A 21947-nucleotide genomic window follows, 5' to 3' on the forward strand; every position below is an offset into this window, starting at 1 on the left:
TTTCCCTACCCATCTTCTTCCCTCCTTCTCTTTGCTTTTCTTCCTGCTTCTCTCCCTCTCTTTTTTTTATTTACATGGTTGACTAATGTACAATTCTAGTCACTTTCCTTTTTCCTTCTCTCTCACTCTTGCTCTTCTTTATCCCTCTTTCTGTCTGCCTCTCTATCGGTGCCCCCCTCTGTCTTATTTCCACTATTTCTCTCTCCTCTCTCTTTCATCAACAATCATTGAAATCATTTCTTTATTTGGTCCACCCCATAAAAATGCCTCCAGAATTGTTTCCTCCACTATGTCTAATTGTCCTGTCCTTCTGTCTGTTTGTAATGTCATCACCACCTTTTAAAAGGTCATGTAGTCATCCCACTTCATCATTCACACAGAGTACATTGCAGAAATCAAAGTCTCTTGTTCTCAAATCTCACATCTAAATAAGGCTTAATAACAGCGTTACAACTGGCCTGGAAAGTGTTTAATCCACCCTAGTTTATTGCTTAATAAAGTTGTAATAAGCAGCTAGTTAACTACCACCTCCTGGCTGTGTAAAGCTTAATAAGAGCATTACAGGTGCTTTAGAATATGTTTACTCCACTCTAGATGCACTTAATAATCAAGTAACAAGCAGCCATTTAATTACCAACTACTTGTTTAAGGCTTAATGTAAGCATCACAAGGACAATGCACATTCTTTACTGTATTCATCTTTATTTGTATCATTCTAGAAATTTACAAAATATATATTACAGTTTTAAATAACATTTTTTGGAATTTTAATAGCTGCCTAAGACTTTTGCACAGTACTGTACGCACACACACGGGCATAACTAACATCTTTTTTAGCTGCAGAGCAAAGCAAAATAATTTTTTTGTAAAAGTTAATGGGCCCCTCTTATGAAAATTGCCGTTAATGTATAAAAACAAGACTTGCAATTTGCTTGTTTACTCCCAAGTGTTATATCTCAACCACACCAAACCACACCACTGCTATGATGCAGATTGATAGTTATAACTATATTATTATTATAAGTTATCTTGGCCACCTATGAGTCAACGAGTGTAAAATTGCTTAAGCAGAGATAAAAGGGATCCAATTAAGACATTATGGAGCCCATCTGCCATATGGACCCAAGAGCGACTGTCCTTCAGGCGCGCACACACACACACACACAGAAAAATGCAGATTTAAAGGAAAACCAGAGTAGTATTAATTCAGCATAATAAACTCTCCACTCTGAAACTCTGGCATGCCCTGTGAAAGTATTATACAAGACAAAAACATGTTTAAGAACTGAACCGATTTACCCCCTTTGTTCCCTTTATAAAATTATTACCAAAAGCCTTAGGGAAAGGCAGTAGAAACAAAGTTAGGATTTTTACGGATCTGCTAACGCTATGGCAACACTGACGGCACTGTGAAAACATTGCACATTTGTTTTTGGTCAATATATTCAGTAACTGGTGTGGAAGATTTGTTTTAATTGTAAAATTAGCACATCCACTGATTAAAAGCCACTTTTTCTTGTCTATTGTCCACTTTTTAATGTTTGTGTTCCTATAATCCTTAAACTGTCATAATTCATTTTATGTGCCTGTTTTTCATCTCTTTTTATCACTTAGAATTTAACAGGCTGTTTTATAGATGTGCTTTTGAGACTGATAATATGCAAATGACCCAACTGTAAATGTTCTGAAAGGCCTTTCTGTTTTGTGCATCATTCAAAAAGCAGGCCAGTCTGAAATGTATGAAATAAACTGTTACAAATTCAGACTGAAAATCTTACACTACTCCTTTCAAATGTGTTAATCTTTAAGAATACTGCAACTATCACTTTAACGTGAATTGATGTTGTCAAAGCTAAACTGCTGTAGGTTGAAGGGGAGGCCTTACGGAAACACGCTGGTGTTGTGATTAATTTAAAATGGGCCATTTCTGCAGCTCAGTTTCCAATAAGGGAGTGCATAGAGTGGGTTTGGTTTGAAACTATATCTACAGCCACATAGAATGATGATGATAAAGTGATGATTAAGTCTTCTTCTTCTTCTTAGTCTTCTTCTTTCAGCTGCTCCCTTTAGGGGTCGCCACAGCGGATCATCTGCCTCCATCTTGCCCTATCGGTTGCCTCCTCTACTTTCACACCAACCATCTCCATGTCCACCTTCACTACATCCATAAACCTTCTCTGAGGTCTACCTCTTCTCCTTCTGCCCGGCAGCTCCATCTCCAACATTCTTTGCCCAATATATCCACTATTCCTCCTCAACACATGTCCAAACCATCTCAACCTGGCCTCTCTGGCTTTATCTCCAAACTGCTCTACCTGCACTGTCCCTCTGATCTGCTCATTTCTAATCTTGTCCATCCTTGTCACTCCCAACGAAAATCTCAGCATCTTCATCTCTGCCACCTCCAGCTCAGCCTCCTGTCTTTTAGACAGAGCCATAGTCTCCAAACCATACATCATAGCAGGACACACTACTGTCTGGTAAACCTTCCCTTTCACTCTTGCTGCTATCCTTCTGTCACACATCAGCCCTGACACCCGTCTCCACCCACTCCATTCTGCCTGCATCCTCTTCTTCACCTCGTTTCTACACTGTTCATTGCTCTGGATGGTTGACCCAAGATATTTGAAGTCATCCACCATTACAACCTCTACTCCTTGCATCTTCACCTTTCCACCTGCCTCCCTCTCATTCACACACATGTATTCCGTCTTATCTCTACTGACCTTCATTCCTCTCCTCTCCAGTGCAAACCTCCACCTCTCCAGATTCTCTTCCACCTGCTCTCTACTCTCACCTCTCTACTCTCACCACAGATTACAATGTCATCTGCAAACATCATGGTCCATGGAGCCTCCTGCCTGACCTCATCTGTCAACCTTTCCATCACCATTGCAAATAAGAAGGGGCTCAAAGCTGATCCCTGATGTAACCCTACCTTCACCTTGAAACCATTTGTCACTCCAACTGCACACCTCACCACTGTCTCACTATCCTCATACATGTCCTGCACCACCCTAACATACTTTTCAGCTACACCTGACTTCCTCATACAGTACCACAGTTCCTCTCTTGGCACCCTATCATATGCCTTCTCTAGATCCACAAAGACACAATGTAGCTCCTTCTGACCTTCTCTGTACTTCTCTACCAACACTCTCAATGCAAAAAATTGCATCTGTGGTACTCTTTCTGGGCATGAAACCAAACTGCTGCTCACTGATCTGAACCTCTCGCCTTAGCCTTGCTTCAACAACTCTTTCACATACCTTCATGGTGAGGCTCATCAACTTTATACCTCTGTAGTTACTGCAGCTCTGCACATCACCCTTGTTCTTAAAAATGGGGACCAGTACACTGCTTCTCCACTCATCAGGCATCCTCTCACTCTCCAGAATTTTGTTTAACAACCTGGTTAAAAAGTCCACTGCCTTCTCTCCTAAACATCTCCGTACCTCCACAGGTATATCATCTGGACCAACTGCCTTTCCATTCTTCATCCTTTTTAAAGCTGCCCTCACTTCCACCTTACTAATTCTCTGCACTTTCTGATTCACTATCTCTCCCCCCGTTGTCCTCCTCTCTCTCTCGTTTTCCTCATTCATTAGTTCTTCAAAGTACTCCTTCCATCTACTCAACACTCTCTGTTCACTCACTAGTACATTTCCCTCTCTATCCTTTATCAGCCTAAAGTGATGATTAAGCGTTATTTTAAAAAACTCTAAATTTGAAAATTGGATTTTCAGTGATATTCATATGTTTGCAGAACTCTTCCTGTGGAAGATGCAGCACGTATCTTTCCTGTAGGGGGCTGAAATGGGGATGAGATGCAGCTGTTCTTCACTGTTGGCCACATTTGAAGCGGCACACACACTTTCCAGTGAGCTGTTTTGTTTCCCCAGCAAAAGTCAACCTTCACTCAACTGCCAATATGCTAAAACCGATGTCAAGAAACTTTTTATGGACTGCCTTGGTGCTGTCTTGCACATCTGAGCACCCTGAGGCGAAGTGAAAGAGGTCCATTTCTCCTTTTTTCTTCCTTTTTTTTTAATAAACATAGTCCACTTTTGAAAAGGCGAGCAGGGAAATGGAGACAGTTTGGGCTGAATAAGTGATCAGCTGGAGACTTGACAAATGCAGCTCAGGACTAATTTGAATTTCCTCGTTAGTGGGAGATAATTAGTCAATGTAGAGCCAACTTTGCTAATTAGGAAGAGGTGAACTTTGCAGATTGCAATAGTCAAAAAGAAAAAGAAAAACCCAAATAATTGTGCTAACCCTCAGGCTTCTGTACACGCGACAGGAATACTCTCAAGCAGACACACAGAACTCACAGACAAGTTAGAAAAAAAAAACACCCAATAATAAGAATTTCTGCATGTTTTCCCAACCTGGCCATAATGAAGATAATACAAAAAAGAAGAGAACGGAAATGAGAGTCTGCATGGAGAGGAGCGAAGGGTTGAAAGGGCACTTTCTGACAACTTTTGTGTTAATTGGATTTTGATGATCAGACAGCAGGTATTAGCAGAAACACTACGCTTCTCTCTGAGTGTATACGTATGTGTTTGAGTGCTGCACTGACTGGCGGGCGATGTGTGTGCATTTTTGTGCAGCTAATTACACTTCAGTAAATAGAGTGAATAAGGAAAACAAGAAATGAAATTAAAGAAAACATTCTCGGCAGACTCTGATGAGCTGTAGATAACACCTTTTATAATTAATACCATGTCTACAAAACCTAAACACATTCATAACACATTATAATGCATTCATAAGGCATTTTAACAAGACGCTTTAAATCCATGTTTACTAAGCATTCTGAACTGCTAACTTAATGCAGTATAAACGTTCTTTTGAAACATGGTTGCATGGTGCATTATGACCTGCCTAGTCACAAACAGAGGCAAGTCATGATCTCCATGGCTTAAATAAACTTCTGGTAACACAATGAATATCAGGGACAGTAATGAACCAAAACATTTTAACCACTCAAAGAGGAAGTGAATAATGTTGATTATCTCATAACCAAGGTGCATGTGAAGGTCTGGAATATAAGCAAATAAGCGAACAGTCAGTTCTCGTAGTTGTTGTGTTGGATGTGGGCATGACAAGGACGCGAGTGACAAGGGCCAGACTGTTATGGACAGACGACTGGGCTGGAGCAGGTGAGGTGGGGGTCTTGTGTTGTTTGTTTTTTTTTCTTTGGGAGTGTTAGTAAAACCAACCCCACCATGTGAAGGCTGAACTTTAGCACTGCAGCTTTTTTTAATCAAACTGACTTTTGGCCTTAAAATGCTTTATATAATGATGCTGAAAAAAAAGCAGAAAAATTGTTTTATAAATAAAAAAGGTGAATCTGACGTGTTATAGAGCACTCACCAAGAGCAGGTTCTGCACAGTCTTTATACTGTTCTGGGGTGCAGTATGGAGAATCTCCTATAGAGAGAGAGAGAGAGAGAGAGAGAGAGAGAGAGAGAGAGAGAGTTGAGCTTCTGTTTATACTCAGTCTTGATGAATTAATGATGAGCTTTAGGAAAATGTACTGAGAGGAAACAGCCTTGCTGTCCCAAACTTCACCCCATCGAACAGAACACAACTGCTGACCAAACTCAGTAACAGTCTGGGTGTGTGTTTCTCTAACCACTTCTTGCAGTTTCTTGCTCTAAATCCCATTTTTTAACTCTTAAAGGGCCCATATCATAGAAAACTGATTTTTTTCCCCATTTTTTTCATATAAAATCCAGTCCATGCAGTCCACATCTGGAAACATCTCAAAAAAAGACAGTTTTGATTCTGTGATGCCACAAAAAACATTTACATATATCCACCTATTCAGCCTACAGCAGTTTAGCCCCAGGCATGATGAAGCCTTAAGAAGTGTTTCAGACTGAACTGATTTCTGAATAAGGCACAGCACAGGGCAACCAATCTGAACAGAATAATTTACATATATTAGTCTTAAAGGCACAATAACATTTATTTGTGTCTTTGGTGCATAAAACTACACTTAATGCTATATGGACATCAAGGGAAAAATACATGTAGGATACGGGCCCTTTAAGGCTTTTACAGTGGGACAGGGATGATCAGTCATCTTAGCTGTCGCCATGCCAACACTAGATGACATGAGGCCTTTAAAGCCTTTATACACTGAGTGAGTTATTTTTATGATTTGTTTGGTCATTAAATAAATTAATTAGAGCACATTAGCGATTAGAGCTCTGTATAACTGATAATCTTGCATACCGAACACAATTTTTGGGGCAGTGAAAAAGTAACATTATTTTATTCATCCCCTGTTAAATATACTTCTCATTTATAGCTCACTGAAACAAATAGAGTCTCTAAGCTTTCAATCTGAATAGGAGAAATACAACCCCAAAATTAGGGAATATTTGCAAAAAACAAAGTTTATCCATTTGAACATTAAATATCTTGTCTTTGTAGTGTATGCAATTGAATACAGGTTGAAAAGGATTTGCAAATCTTCATTTGTAAATCATCTGTTTTTATTTATGTTTTACACAATGTCCCAACTTCATTGGAATTGGGGTGGTATTATTACAGTTTGAATTTGATAGACAGTCATTGTTTTGTTGTGTACAGTGTTGTTTTATGGAGATGAAAAGGTATCCTTTCCATTTTTACCATACTTTTGTCATTTTTGACATTAAAAATGTCGGACCCAAAATGCTGATACAGGATATAAACTGAATTTAGATGTAACTATTTAATTACACATGAATAGTACAACACAAAACTATTGGAAATCTTACACTTTCTAAGGCTCAAAACCACTAGCACATGTACACATATCTCACCCCAACCCCACAAATCTCATATTTTCACATAATATGAAATAGTCTCAGAATACGCTCTTACTGACCACACAACTTTACATCAAATCTACTCTTTAAATTGTGTGTTTCCTTTTACCTGGAATTTGATGAAGTGTTGTGACATACACAGAAAACTCAACATCCTAATTTTCTGGTTAAAAAAGATTTTTTTATAAATGTTTTTATAACTAGACCAAACAGCCTCCATTCAGAATGACCTATTAGAAGAGCTCTCAGGGTGGATGAGTAGCTAACAAAGGTATTAATGCACTAAGTCATATATAAATGTTAAATACTTGCTCTAATTCGTGATTACATCCTGAGCATCAATCCAATTAGCTGAGGGTATTAGGTTAATGGGGGAGAGAGAGAAAGAGAGATAAACTGACACTATATAAAACCTTTAATTATCATAAAGCAATATACATTTATATATATATATATATATATATATATATATATATGTATATATAAAATCTGATTGGCTAAACTGCGTGTGAAGCAGTTGTCCAGCTATAACCACTTCACAAGAGCTGAACTCTATCTGTATTACTGCACTACGTCATGGATAAATCCTTGTTCTGTTAATGTAATAATCTTTTTGACTATCCACTGGTGAATCAGTAATGGTTAAAGACGGACTTGCATTTTATTAGTTACAATAATTTCCTTTGTTAGATCACATGCTACAACCCCAATTCCAATGAAGTTGGGACGTTGTGTAAAACATAAATAAAAACAGAATACGATGATTTGCAAATCCTTTTCAACCTAAATTCAATTGAATACACTACAAAGACAAGATATTTAATGTTCAAACAGATAAACTTAATAGTTTTTTTGCAAATATTCACTCATTTTGAATTTGATGCCTGCAACATGTTCCAAAGAAGTTGAGACAGGGGCATGTTTACCACAGTGTTATATCACCTTTCCTTTTAGCAACACTCAATAAGCGTTTGGGAACTGAGGACACTGATTGTTGAAGCTTTGTTGGTGGAATTCTTTCCCATTCTTGCTTGATGTACAATTTCAGTTGCTCAACAGTCCAGGGACTCTGTTGTCGGATTTTGCGCTTCATAATGCGCCACACATTTTCAATGGGAGACAGGTCTGGACTGTAGGCAGGCCAGTCTAGTACCCGCACTCTTCTACTACAAAGCCTTGCTGTTGTAACACGTGGAGAATGTGGCTTGGCATTGTCTTGCTGAAATAAGCAGGGACGTCCCTGAAAAAGATGTTGCTTGGATGGCAGCATATGTTGCTCCAAAACCTGTATGTACCTTTCAGCATGCAAGTTACCCATGCCATGGGCACTAACACACCCCCATACCATCAGAGATGCTGGCTTTTGAACTTTGGGCTGATAACAATCCGAATAGTCCGTTTCCTCTTTGGCCCAGAGGACACGACATCCATGATTTCCAAAAACCATTTGAAATGTGGACTCGTCAGACCACAGGACACTTTTCCACTCATCAGTCCATCTCAGATGAGCTCGGCCCAGAGAAGCCGGCGGCGTTTCTGGGTGTTGTTGATATATGGCTTTCGCTTTGCATGGCAGAGTTTTAACTTGCACTTGTAGATGGAGCGACGAACTGCGTTCACTGACAATGGTTTTCTGAAGTGTTCCTGAGCCCATGTGGTAATATTCATCACAGAATGATGTCGGTTTTTAATGCAGTGCCGCCTGAGGGATCGAAGGTCACGGGCATTCAATGTTGGTTTTCTGCCTTGCCGCTTACTTGCAGAGATTTCTCCAGATTCTCTGAATCTTTTGATGATATTATGGACTGTAGATGATGAAATCCCTAAATTCCTTGCAATTGCATGTTGAGAAACGTTGTTCTTAAACTGTTGGACTATTTGCTCACGCAGTTGTTCACAAAGTGGTGAACCTCGCCCCATCCTTGCTTGTGAACGACTGAGCCTTTCAGGGATGCTCCCTTTATACCCAATCATGACACTCACCTGTTTCCAATTAACCTGTTCACCTGTGGAATGTTCTGAACAGGTGTTTTTTGAGCATTCCTCAACTTTCCCAGTCTTTTGTTGCCCCTGTCCCAACTTCATTGGAACATGTTGCAGACATCAAATTCAAAATGAGTGAATATTTGCAAGAAACAATGAAGTTTATCCATTTGAACATTAAATATCTTGTTTTGTAGTGTATTCAATTGAATATAGGTTGAAAAGGATTTGCAAATCATCGTATTCTGTTTTTTTTATGTTTTACACAACGTCCCAACTTCATTGGAATTGGGGTTGTACAATAATTTATCAAAACAACCACAGAAACACTCATCAAAACTGAGATTGATCAGTGGTCACACTATATAGTTAGAAGTGCTGTGATTGGTTACAGGGTTCATTGCATACTGCAGCTTTCTGAGATATCAAAGGCCAATATACAATAGTGATTAACAGATGATCAATTGTGCAGCCCTAGAGTATGAGCCTGAAAACTGTATGCATAAGAGAGAGAGAGAGAGAAAACAAGATGAAGACCGAGAGAGCGAGTAAGCGAGTGAGAAAGCATTGAAGTCACATTCATTGAAACAATGAATTCAAGAAATGGAGTTGTTTTCAAATCTGAATTCAATTATGGCAAATAATTATCTTATAGTGGGGGAAATGTGTGAATAAATGACAATGTGTGACAGAACGAGAGAGAGAGAGATAAAGATAGAGAGAGAGAGAGAGAGATAGAGATAGAGAGAGAGAGAGAGAGAGAGAGAGAGAGAGAGAGAGAGAATGGAAGGAGAGAAGTTAACCTGGCATGTGGACCATCCTGCAGTTGCAGTTCTCCACAATGTAGCGTGTCTCACACTCGATGCGGCAGGCTGTGACACTGTAGACCTGGAAGAAGCCTGAGTCCAGCGCCCGCGACACACACTCCCCCCACGGAGGAGGCAGATATGTCAGCTAGAGCGAGAGAGCGAGAGAGAGAGAGAAAGACAGAGAGAGAGAGAGAGAATTGAAAATGCTCTTATTAGCTGAGTATGATATCACTAATGTAAAAACAGAGTTGACAGTTGACTCAAAGGCAAACATAATAGCAATTAAAAAAGCAGAATACAGTAGGAAAGACAGATATACTGTGTAAGTTTGTAGACACCTGAATGTAATATACTGGGCAAAACTAGAACTAACTAGAGTTCTGTACAAAAGTTATGGTACATTTCATATTTTACTATTTCCCAATATGTAAAATTCAGCAAATAAACAGTAGTTGTCTATTCAATTTTGCAGACTAATGCCATTTTTAATTTTGTCCTCTGTAGAGGATACACTCACTTATTTTCATTAAAAGCATTAAAGTTGACCAGGGTATGCAACCCTAACCCTAACCCTAACCCTAATCTGGCATTAGGTTGAATGAGATTTATGTCATAATTCTGTAAAGACTGTCCAACTTGGCAAGAGTTAAACCCATTTGTGGGTGAAGCATGGAAACATCAACTGAGATAGGATTATCAAAAACACAACTGTAAAAATACCAATGCATTTAAAAACATGATCTGCAGAACAGAATGGCTCTATTTGAGACACACACACAGTCTGTTGTCTCTGGTGTCAGTTTTGTGGCTCAGTAACAAGCAGGTGTGGCCTTCTGAAACTCCAACAAATGGCTGTGCAGATGTCATACGGCTTCTGAGAAGCATGAGGCACAGAGGCATCCTCAGAATTCCTAACGAGCTCATTTTGCCCAGTGCACACGTACACATGCACACACAAACACTCACTGAAGAGCCCAACCACCTCCCAAACTCACACACACTCTCACACACAGGACAAAGAGAAACCAAACAAATCCTCTATCACCCCACTGACCCTGCACCGAGAGAGAGAGAGAGAGACTGTCCCGGTGGAATAAACAGCACTTGAAGCTTTCCTCTCTAAGAGAGAGGAGAAAGCTCCACTGTTGCTTCAGATGTGAAAAAATACAGGTGTTTCTGTCCATCTGTCCACTGTGAGAAGACAACTGAATTTTCTTAATTAGAAAAAAAGAAGGGGACAAATATATAAATATATGCCTATACCTTTTATTTCTTTGGTCATTTGACATAATATTACTAAAAATAGTTTTAAATTTGATTAAATCATCATTTACTTTTAATATTTTAATCATTAATCTGAACATTGCTGTATCGATGTCCAAAAAAAGAAGCCTTTTAGATTTTTCATTTCTTCAGGCTGGGTCTCTGTGTTTGTCATGCTTCATGAGAACGAGCCGTCAATTCATTGTGCATGAATAATATATATTGCATAAACACAATTTTGTCTTTCAGTTTACTTAGGTTTGGTGAAAACTGTGTATTATTTATAACGACTTGACACAGTTGAATTGTATTCATGTGGAAATTATGTTCATGTTTCACTCAAGGGATAAAGACCAGGTGGGCTGTGATAAGGGGCCGTCTGCGCCAAACCGCATGCAGCCCTTATCTCATGTTCCCACTGTTCCATGTGGACCTCCTTTATTTACCCTCATTAGGAGGCATCGTGGGTATCGTAGTCTTCTGACTGACACTCAGCCAAAGAGGCCGGCGCAGGCCTTGGCTGTGAGTCGAGTGAAGGGAACATAACAGCTTTCCACGTGAGCCTGCTGTGAAGCCTCTAAGCTACAGATTAAGGAACTAATATCAAAACCGTCCCGCTATCAGAAAATGATATCTGTGGGGTAAATGAAATTTGTCTACGGTGGTGAGATTGAATCAAAGCTGTGTCAGCTGGAGAACATCACAATGGCTTATCCTGTTAGCTTAGCCATGGTGAGGAAAACAGCAACCAAGCTAATACAGCTAGCATTTAGGGTCAGGGAGCACAGGCACTCCTATGCTCAACTACAGAGGATCATATTAAAGGAAAGAATCAAATATACACCTGAACCCTTTTCCTAAATGTGGTTGATCAGATATGTTTGGTGTCTGAAGTTTCCTTCCTAGTTTTGCAAGGCTAATTTGGCTTATAAGTCATTCTGACACGAAGACGGACCTTCTTAAAAAAGTGACAAACATACAGACGCATTTCAGGCTTCTAAATGCCTGCTATTACTGTTTTAGCTATGTAATGTACTTCTGTCAATTTTCACAGATCAGGAGTTCTGAAGCTTTATGGGGTAAAAACTACATCACAACCCTCTTTTTTCCACCTTGGTCCCACTCCAGCCCCCCTCCCACACACCACTGTGCATGTTAAAGAAATTACAGAAGAATAATCAAATAGTACATCCACTCAATTGCTGGGCCTGCATTCCTTAGCTAGAACTTCACCATAAACCATAAATCAGAATCAGAATATTTTATTGATCCCAGAGGAAAATTGCAAATCTTTATTCTGGCACTGACAGATGCTTCCAGTTCAGTGGTCAGTATAGACCCTCTCTCAGTAATGGGCAAACGACCTAATAGAAATTTATAATCATTATTAGCCTGTGTTCCATGGCCTGTAGGTAGAGTCATTCAGCAGAGCTTGTATGCAGTAGTGAAAATGATTTTCTGTATGCTTGATAAAGTATATGTCTTGTAGCACCACTCTCACAACGCCTCACAATTGTAAATGAGTTCGTTTTCGGGCTCAGCACGACAGAACTGCATCAAATGTATATTTGATACAAAACCTGTACGATTTGCAAAAAACAATAATTGGGGTCGTATAATGACACAGGTGATCACTCTGCACTGCTTGGAAGAGTTTATCATAGCAAGCTGCTGAATGGTCCATGCTGGGTTTCACTGTACAATGTCGTCCAATGTTTGTTATTATGTTTATGACTTTGCATATTTTATTTTGTAAAATAATTGAGAGTAGCATGAGAATTACAGTTTGCCTCTATTAGCTGGAAGCAAGCAAAATTCAAATTAGCATGAAGTCTTCAGTAAGTCTTTGCTCAGCAGTCTTTTACTCAGTCTTACTGTGAATTGTTTGACAGACATAGGCAGGTTGGGGGGAAAAAAAACAAACAGCTGTCTTTGTCTATTTGATTGAGTCCTGAAGTAACAGCAAGTCATAACTTCATCATTTTGCTCTCTTTTCTGTAAACATTACTCTGTGAGGTCGCTTTGGTTTTCATTTGTTGTCTGAATACAGTTCAAATTAGAAGTTGTTTTTTAGACTCACAGTCATGTGTGACATTTATTTCATTGCATTAAAATTCATAAAACATAAAATTCATAAAATTACTTGCTAGGACAGATGGCAGTGGGTAACACTAGCAAGCTAAGATGCTAGTCAGAAATGTTATCTTCAACGACAACGTTTTTATTTTTAAATTAAATAGTTGAAGTCTCTTCATGTAATACAAGCTGCTTTTTGGGTACCACAGTGTCTCTCAAGGTTATCCATGTAGCATGGATTTAGAAATGTATTTCAATGTAAAATAAATACTTTAAAAAATAAGATTAATTTATACTAACATTAGCAAGATATTTCAGCATGTTATCATTTCATAGGCCATATGTCTCCATTAGCATTATTTATAGTGTTTAATGTCAGAATTACATTTGCTAAAAGAATGCATATTCACTTGTTTAAGACTTGACGTTTAGGACTCAGGACTTGAGACTTGCTTGTACTGACACTGGGCTTGCTGTCTTGACTTCCAACTCAGAGCATGACTCAGGACATGACTTGGAACTTGCCTGTCTTGTCTTGGGACTCGCCTCAGAACTTGTCTATACTGAATTGGGTCTTGAATTTAGTCTCTGGATTTGAATCAGGACTTTCCTGTATTGAGCGGAGACTTGACTCAACACTTGATTGTCGAGACTTACTTGTTCATTGAAACTCAACAGCTTGTTCCCACCTCTGTGTTTTCCTTCTCTCTTCTTTTGATTAAAGTACTATGGCAAAATTACAGCAAAATTATAGTCAAACAACATTCAGGAAACAATGCCCAGAAAGGCCTCTTTGTAAAGTGATGAATTATTCATAAGTTTCTGAAGGAGTTTTTGTTTGACCTCGGTAATCACAGTTATCACGGTTGGTGATAAAAGCATGGTGTAACTCCATATTAATTATTTCCCCCCCATATCACATAAAAACAAAGGAAATTCTCTCAAAACCGTGGATTCTAAACTTCCTGAAGTGGAGATCTTTTATTATGGTTTGAATTTAATGCTGTATTGTCTTATTTTTGCCCCCCTCCCATCGACCCACCACTGATGGGACAGGCAGTAGTAGGGGTTCGGTGCATTGTGGATCGGGCAGTGTCCGAAGGCGTGGGCCTTGGCGTTCTGATCCTCGGTTGCTGAAACTGGCTTTTGGAACTTGGAAATGTTACCTCACTGACGGAGAAGGAGCCTGAGTTGGTGCGCGAGGTTGAGAGATACCGGCTAGATATAGTCGGGCTCACCTCAACACACAGCTTGGGCTCTGGGTCCAATCTCCTTGAGAGGGGCTTGACTTTATTCTTTTCTGGAGTTACCCATGGTGAGAGGCGGCAGGCAGGTGTGGGCTTTCTCATAGCCCCTCAAATCAGCACCTGTATGTTGGGGTTTTCTCCGGTGCACGAGAGGGTAGCTTCCCTACGCCTTCGGGTTGGGGAATGGGTCCTGAATGTTGTCTGTGCTTATGCACTGAACAGCAGTTCAGAGTACCCAGCCTTCCTAGAGTCCTTGGGAAGGGTGCTTGAAAGTGCTCCTCCTGGAGACTCTATTGTCCTACTGGGGGACTTCAACGCGTTGGCATGACATTGAGACCTGGAGGGGTGTGATTGGGAGGAATGGCCTCTCTGATCTGAACCAGAGTGGTGTTCAGTTTTTGGACTTCTGTGCAAACCACATTTTGTCCATAACAAACACCATGTTTGAACACAAGGATGTCCATAAGTGCACATGGCACCAGGACACCCTAGGCCGCAGTTCAATGACTGACTTTGTAGTCGTGTCATCGGACCATGTGTTTTGGACACTTGGGTAAAGAGAGGAGCTGAGCTGTCAACTGATCACCACCTGGTGGTGAGTTGGATCAGGTGGTGGGGGAAGATGCTGGTCAGACCAGGCAAACCCAAACGTATAGTGAGGGTTTGCTGGGAACGTCTGGCAGAGAATCTGTCAGATTGATCTTCAACTCACATCTCCGTCAGAAATTTGAGCAGATATCGGGGGAGGTGGGGGACATTGACTCAGAATGGGCCATGTTCCGCTCCTCCATTGTTGAAGCGGCTGACTGTAGCTGTGGTCGCAAGGTAGTTGGTGCCTGTCGGGGTGGTAATCCTCGAACGCGGTGGTGGACACCCCAGGTGAGAGATGCCATCAAGCTGAAGAAGGAGTCCTACCAGGCATGGTTGGCCTGTAGGACACCAGAGGCAGCTGGCAGGTATCGACAGGCCAAGCGATCTGTGGCTTCAGTCGTTGCCAAGGCAAAAACCCGGGTGTGGGAAGAGTTTGGTGAGGCCTTGGAAAGTGACTTTAAGTCGGCTCTGAAAAGATTCTGGCAAACCGTCAGGCGACTCAGAAGGGGAAAGCAGTGTGCCACTAGCACTGTATATACTGGAGATGGTGTGCTGCTGACTTTGACTGAAGACGTCATTGGGCGGTGGAAGGAATACTTTGAGGACCTTCTCAATCCCACCAACACGTTCTCCAGTGAGGAGGCAGAGTCTGGGCACACGGGAATAGGCTTGTCCATTACTGAGGCCGAAGTCACTAAGGTAGTTAAGAAGCTCCTTGGTTGCAAGGCTCCAGGGGTGGATGAGATCCGTCCCGAGTTCCTCAAGGCTCTGGATGTTGTGGGGCTGTCTTGGCTGACACGCCTTTTCAACATTGCATGGACATCGGGGGCGGTGCCACTGCATTGGCAGACTGGGGTGGTGGTGCCTCTTTTTAAAAAGGGGGACCGGAGGGTGTGTTCCAACTACAGGGGAATCACACTCCTCAGCCTCCCTGGTAAGGTCTATGCAGGGGTACTGGAGAAGAGAGTCCGGCTTATAGTCGAACCTCGGATTCAGGAGGAGCAGTGCAGGTTCCGCCCTGGTCGTGAAACACTGGACCAACTCTTTACCCTCTCCAGGATTCTTGAGGGTTCATGGGAGTTTGCCCAACCAGTCCACATGTGCTTTGTGGATTTGGAGAAGGCATTCAACTCTCTTCCCCGGGGTATTCTGTGGGAGGTGCTTCGGGAGTACGGGGTACATTGCTCTTTGCTACGAGCCATTCAGGCCCTGTACAAAAAAACAAAGAGTTTGGTTCGCATGGCCGGCAGTAAGTCAGACTCGTTCCCAGTGAGAGTTGGACTCTCAGGACTGCCCTTTGTCACCGATTCTATTTATAATTTTTATGGATAGAATTTCTAGGCGCAGTCAGGGGATGGAGGGTGTCCGGTTTGGTGACCTCAAGGTCACATCGCTGCTGTTTGCAGATGATGTGGTCCTATTGGGGACATCAGGCCATGAACTTCAGCTTTTGCTAGATCAGTTTGCAGCAGAGTGTGAAGCGGCCGGGATGAGGAGCAGTACCTCTAAATCTGAGGCCATGGTTCTCAGGTGGGAAAGGGTGGAGAGCCTTCTCTGGGTCGGGGATGAGCTCTTCCCTCAAGTGGAGGCGTTTAAATATCTTGGGGTCATGTTCACGAGTGATGGTACAAGGGAGCGGGAGATTGACAGGCGGATTGGTGCTGGGTCAGCAGTGATGCGGGCTCTTTACTGGTCTGTTGTGGTCAAGAAAGAGCTGAGCCATAAGGGAAGGCTCTCGATTTACTGATCGATCTACATTCCTACCCTCACCTATGGTCATGAGCTTTGGGTAATGACCAACAGAATGAGATCACGAGTACAAGCGGCCAAAATGAGTTTCCTCTGCAGGGTGTCTGGACTCTCCCTTAGAGATAGGGTGAGAAGTTTGGTCATCCGGGAGGGACTCAGAGTAGAGCCGCTACTTCTCCACGTCAAGAGGAGCCAGCTGAGGTGGTTTGGGCATCTGGTTAGGATGCCTCCTGGACGCCTCCCTTTGGAGGTGTCACAGGCAAGTCCACCAGGGAGGAGACCCCGGGGATGACCCAGGACATGCTGGCGTGACTATATCGCCCAGCTGGCCTGGGAACACCTCGGAATCCCCCCCAGGGAGCTAGTGGAAGTGACTGGGGAAAGGGAGGTCTGGGCTTCATTGCTTAGGATGCTGCCCCCGCGACCCAAACCCCGGAGAAGTGGAAGATGATGGATGGATGGATGTCTTATTTTTGAGAAAGGAAACATCTTACATTTTTGGCCCTTTTTACATTTCTTGAAATGAAAAGTAATGGAAGACAATGCAGACTTGAACATATCAATACAGAATGTAAATGCAGGGTAAATATGTAAACTGTAATTAATTATGTAATTTAGTTTATACATTTAAATAGTACAGCAAAACAGCACTAATAACTACATTGTTCTAAGAGTTGAACACACTGATTTCTATGCACTTAGCATGTGCTGGTATAGCTTTGAATAGTACAGGAGAAGGTAGATGGATTTCATTTAATAAAGCTTTAATAAGCAGTGATGCATGACTTTACAGTTCAACCTTCAGACCAGTAAAAATGTATCCTGAACCAATTCATGGCATGTCAGTGATATGGACCTATTTAATTACTCTTAAACACCTCTGTGATCATGTGGTCGGCATTTTAATTACAGCTCATGTCCTTCACGCTGACCTTCTATACCTTAATTAAGCCTTAATTAAAAAGGCATCAGGCCTGCACGAAACCTGATTACTCCAACTGTGATCACACAGAACCTGGCCGTCTGAAACCCAGCATGGACCATTCAGCAGCTTGCTATGATAAACTCTTCCAAGCAGTGCAGAGTGATGGATCACCTGTGTCATTATACAACCCCAATTCCAATGAAGTTGGGACATTGTGTATAACATAAATAAAAACAGAATACGAAGATCTGCAAATCCTTTTCAATCTATATTCAATTGAATACACTACAAAGACAAGATATTTAATGTTCAAACGGATAAACTTTATTGTTTTTTGCAAATATTCACACATTTTGAATTTGATGCCTGCAACACGTTCCAAAGAAGTTGAGACAGGGGCATGTTTACCACTGTGTTACATCACCTTTCCTTTTAACAACACTCAATAAGCGTTTGGGAACTGAGGACACTAATTATTAAAGCTTTGTAGGTGGAATTCTTTCCCATTCTTGCTTGATGTACAGCTTCAGTTGCTCAACAGTCCGGGGTCTCCGGGTTGTATTTTGCGCATCATAATGCGCCACACATTTTCAATGGGAGACAGGTCTGGACTGCAGGCAGGCCAGTCTAGTACCCGCACTCTTCTACTACAAAGCCATGCTGTTGTAACACGTGGAGAATGTGGCTTGGCATTGTCATGCTGAAATAAGCAGGGACGTCCCTGAAAAAGACGTTGCTTGGATGGCAGCATATGTTGCTCCAAAACCTGTATGTACCTTACAGATGTGCAAGTTACCCATGCCATGTACACTAACACACCCCCACACCATCAGAGATGCTGGCTTTTGAACTTTGCGCTGATAACAATCCGGACAGTCCTTTTCCTCTTTGGCCCAGAGGACACGACGTCCATGATTTCCAAAAACAATTTGAAATGTGGACTCGTCAGACCACAGGACACTTTTCCACTTTGCATCAGTCCATCTCATGAGCTCGGGCCCAGAGAAGCCGGCGGCGTTTCTGAGTGTTGTTGATATATGGCTTTTGCTTTGCATGGCAGAGTTTTAACTTGCACTTGTAGATGGAGCAACGAACTGTGTTCACTGACGATGGTTTTCTGAAGTGTTCCTGAGCCCATTCTGTAATATCCATTACAGAATGATGTTGGTTTTTAATGCAGTGTCGCCTGAGGGATCGAAGGTCACGGGCATTCAATGTTGGTTTTCTGCCTTGCCGCTTGCTTGCAGAGATTTCTCCAGATTCTCTGAATCTTTTGATGATATTATGGACTGTAGATGATGAAATCCCTAAATTCCTTGCAAATACATGTTGAGAAACGTTGTTCTTAAACTGTTGGACTATTTGCTCACGCAGTTGTTCACAAAGTGTGTTCACAAATCCTTGCTTGTGAACGACTGAGCCTTTCAGGGATGCTCCCTTTATACCCAATCATGACACTCACCTGTTTCCAATTAACCTGTTCACCTGTGGAATGTTCCAAACAGGTGTTTTTTGAGCATCTCTCACCTTTCCCAGTCTTCTGTTGACCATGTCCCAACTTCTTTGTAACCTGTTACAGGCATCAAATTCAAAATGAATGAATATTTGCAAAAAACAAAGTTTATCTGTTTGAACATTAAATATCTTTGCTCTGTAGCGTATTCAAATGAAAATACGTTGAAAAGGATTTGCAAATCATCGTATTCTGTTTTTATTTATGTTTTACACAATGTCCCAACTTCATTGGAACTGGGGATGTATTAGCAAAACAAAATATTGATTTTACTGATGGATAAAGAGCATTCTATCCATGATAACATTCTACAAACATAAACAGAACACAACAGTCCAGGTAAACAGGCGGTCAGGCCATGTCTTTTATGCATAGACTAGCAGCACTCAGGAGGGAGTTAATTACCTTCAATAATACAAACGTAAACATCATCTGATCCTGTGATACTGTGATATATTTAGAAAATATGTGATTTCATTTTTACTATTGCCCAGCAATAAGTGAAATAGAAGATCACAACTGCTTCATTTAAGGTTTCACTGCAAGTTCACCTTGAGGAAGGCTGCTGATAAAAGTACAGCACTGCTTTCTGTATTATACCAATGACAAAGGTATCATGTAATTATATACCGATTTTACGATTTCTGCATAATTCAATTATTGATATGTAAACAGTCATTTGGAGCACTTTGATGTGAAATGGTGCATTTTTTTGCCATGAATTCCTTTTAAATAATAATAATAATATATTTTCTCTTTTAAGGCATCTTTCTAAAACCTAAGAATGCTTCCCAAAAGTAAGAAAATACATAAGCAACAATAAATGAAACAATACACACAAGTTTGAAAACGGGAACAGTCCCTCTCTGGCTGAGGGGCTCTGCAACTACAGTATTACATCACACAGGCCTAGGAAAGTTTGTAAGAACGAAATGCCCTTAGCCCAGAGTGTGTGTTTGGGTTCTGGCATTGCTCAAGCTAGCTTTGTAGCTGTGATGGAGCACCGTATGCAGCCAAATACCACCAGTCCAAGCAGCCATAAAGCTGCATTATACAGCAGCCACATACAGTGCAGCATCACTCAAATGGCCAGCCAAAGCAACCCAATGGATGCTGTAATTCTTTGCATAAACTGTTTTAACCCAAAACTTTCTCTCAAAACTATTGTAAAACAGTGTCTCAGGCATCAGGCAGTGCATCAATAACTATTTAATGTGATAACTTTCTGAGGTAGCTTTTACAGCTCCTTAGATGTCTGCATCCCATCATTCTCTAGAGCTGAGCATTGCACATCAAACCACTCTGAATGACTTTGTTTATATCTCAACCATTTCATTATACAGAGATGCTGAACAAACAGAGGAATTCCCTGGCAAGAAACAAGAAAAAACTGCAGTTAGTTCAGGGATGCAACATTCAATAGGTAAGACTGCACCAGTGGCCTCTTAAACCTTAGTTCAACTTTCCTGGATGATGTAAAAACAGAAACATGCACCGAATGCTAAAATTCTCCTACCCATGTCATATGTTTTTGAGAAAACTAATCTCACCATAAACTAACGGTGGATGATATGGCAAAAATATCAAGGCACTAGCAAATTTAAAAACAGCAATCACAAACTACAAATATGGTAATGTATGTGGTGCTGGTATGAGTGTAAAGATGTGGCAGTGTTTGAGTTTTTAGACTCCAAGTTGAGAGTGGAAGGGCAAACAAAAATGTCAAGCCAAGAGGTGGGCTACAGTCCCTTACTATGCACCATAGAGGTGGTGCTGCAGGGAAGGGGTTTCCAATAAAGTGGCATGTGAGGGAGTGATTTCACATTCTGATGTTAAAGCTATCTTCTGCTTTCAGGAATCAGATCTGCTCTTTCTGACAGTTAAGCCAAGCAGAAGATCCGTTTTGGGCAGCTGCAATCAATAGGTTAAAAAGGTGGAAGCCACCAACTGTGGCCCTGTTCTCTCCCCTGCATTACAACACTTTTAATGGCTTCCATTACCAGCCCATCTCTCTCTCTCTCCCTCTTTGTGGCTGTGTGAGTAAACTCCGAAGTAAATCTTAAGTGAAGTGCAAGGTTTCCTACTGGGCCCTCCTATGCACTTTTATTTCCTAAATTCTACAAAACGATTTCAGTTGCGTGACATTTCAAGATGAATGGAACAGACTTAGTCATTCCTACAGTTTTGGAATGGAAGCAGTCCTACTGCCCTGGGAAGCAATGGGTCAAATGGGAGCCCACACAGAAGCAGAGTGCCTTTCCATGCTCCAGCCTTTCTAAAGCTAATGAAGAGCCTTTCTCAAGAGCTGAAGTGCAGAAAAGTGCACCAAAGTTTGCAATGACGCCTGACATTTTCTTTGGATAAAAATCAGAAGATTCTAGAAAAATAGCCCATTAAGTGGACACATACTGCTTTAAAATGTGCCCTAGACATGTTTTAGAGCATTTCTTGTGACTTAAGTCACCACCAGGTACTGTAAAGGTTTACTAAAGGTCAGACACATAGTAACTTAAAAGCACAACCCTGTATTATTTTATACACTACCAATAATATTTCTGAAATTTCTTGATTTTAAATCATTGTTTTTTTAAATATAAAAGTATATACAATGCAAATTTAAATATGAGATGTTTTATTCAATATTTCAAACCTTTTGGGAACAACAAGTAGCTTATATGATGAATAACACACTATGTATTTACAGTATGGCTTATCAACTCATCTGCCTTAAAATTTGGGCACCACCTTTGAAATAAGAAGCATTTTGGACACAGCTTTCATTATAACTTCAGACACCACATACACACTAGTGAACACACACACTAGGTGGCAGTGAGCACACTTGCCCAGAGCGGTGGGCAGCCCTATTCACAGCACCCGGGGAGCAGTTTGGGGTTAGGTGTCTTGCTCAAGGACACATCAGTCATGGACTGTCGGCCCTGGGGATCGAACCGGCAACCT

At 41.1% G+C, this 21947-nt stretch overlaps 1 protein-coding gene across 1 annotated transcript in view; it reads right to left on the reverse strand.

Annotated features, from left to right (window-relative positions):
- Positions 1-21947, reverse strand: part of asic2 (acid-sensing (proton-gated) ion channel 2) — a 230702-nt gene that overhangs the window by 19018 nt on the left and 189737 nt on the right. The window contains exons 4-5 of the mRNA XM_037544501.1: positions 9617-9767; positions 5383-5439 (exon numbers count right to left, since the gene is read on the reverse strand). Coding sequence (XP_037400398.1) covers positions 5383-5439; positions 9617-9767 — 208 coding nt within the window. The remainder of the gene's footprint in view (positions 1-5382; positions 5440-9616; positions 9768-21947) is intronic.

This window comes from Pygocentrus nattereri, chromosome 14 (assembly GCF_015220715.1).
Source record: "Pygocentrus nattereri isolate fPygNat1 chromosome 14, fPygNat1.pri, whole genome shotgun sequence".
NCBI lineage: Eukaryota > Metazoa > Chordata > Actinopteri > Characiformes > Serrasalmidae > Pygocentrus > Pygocentrus nattereri.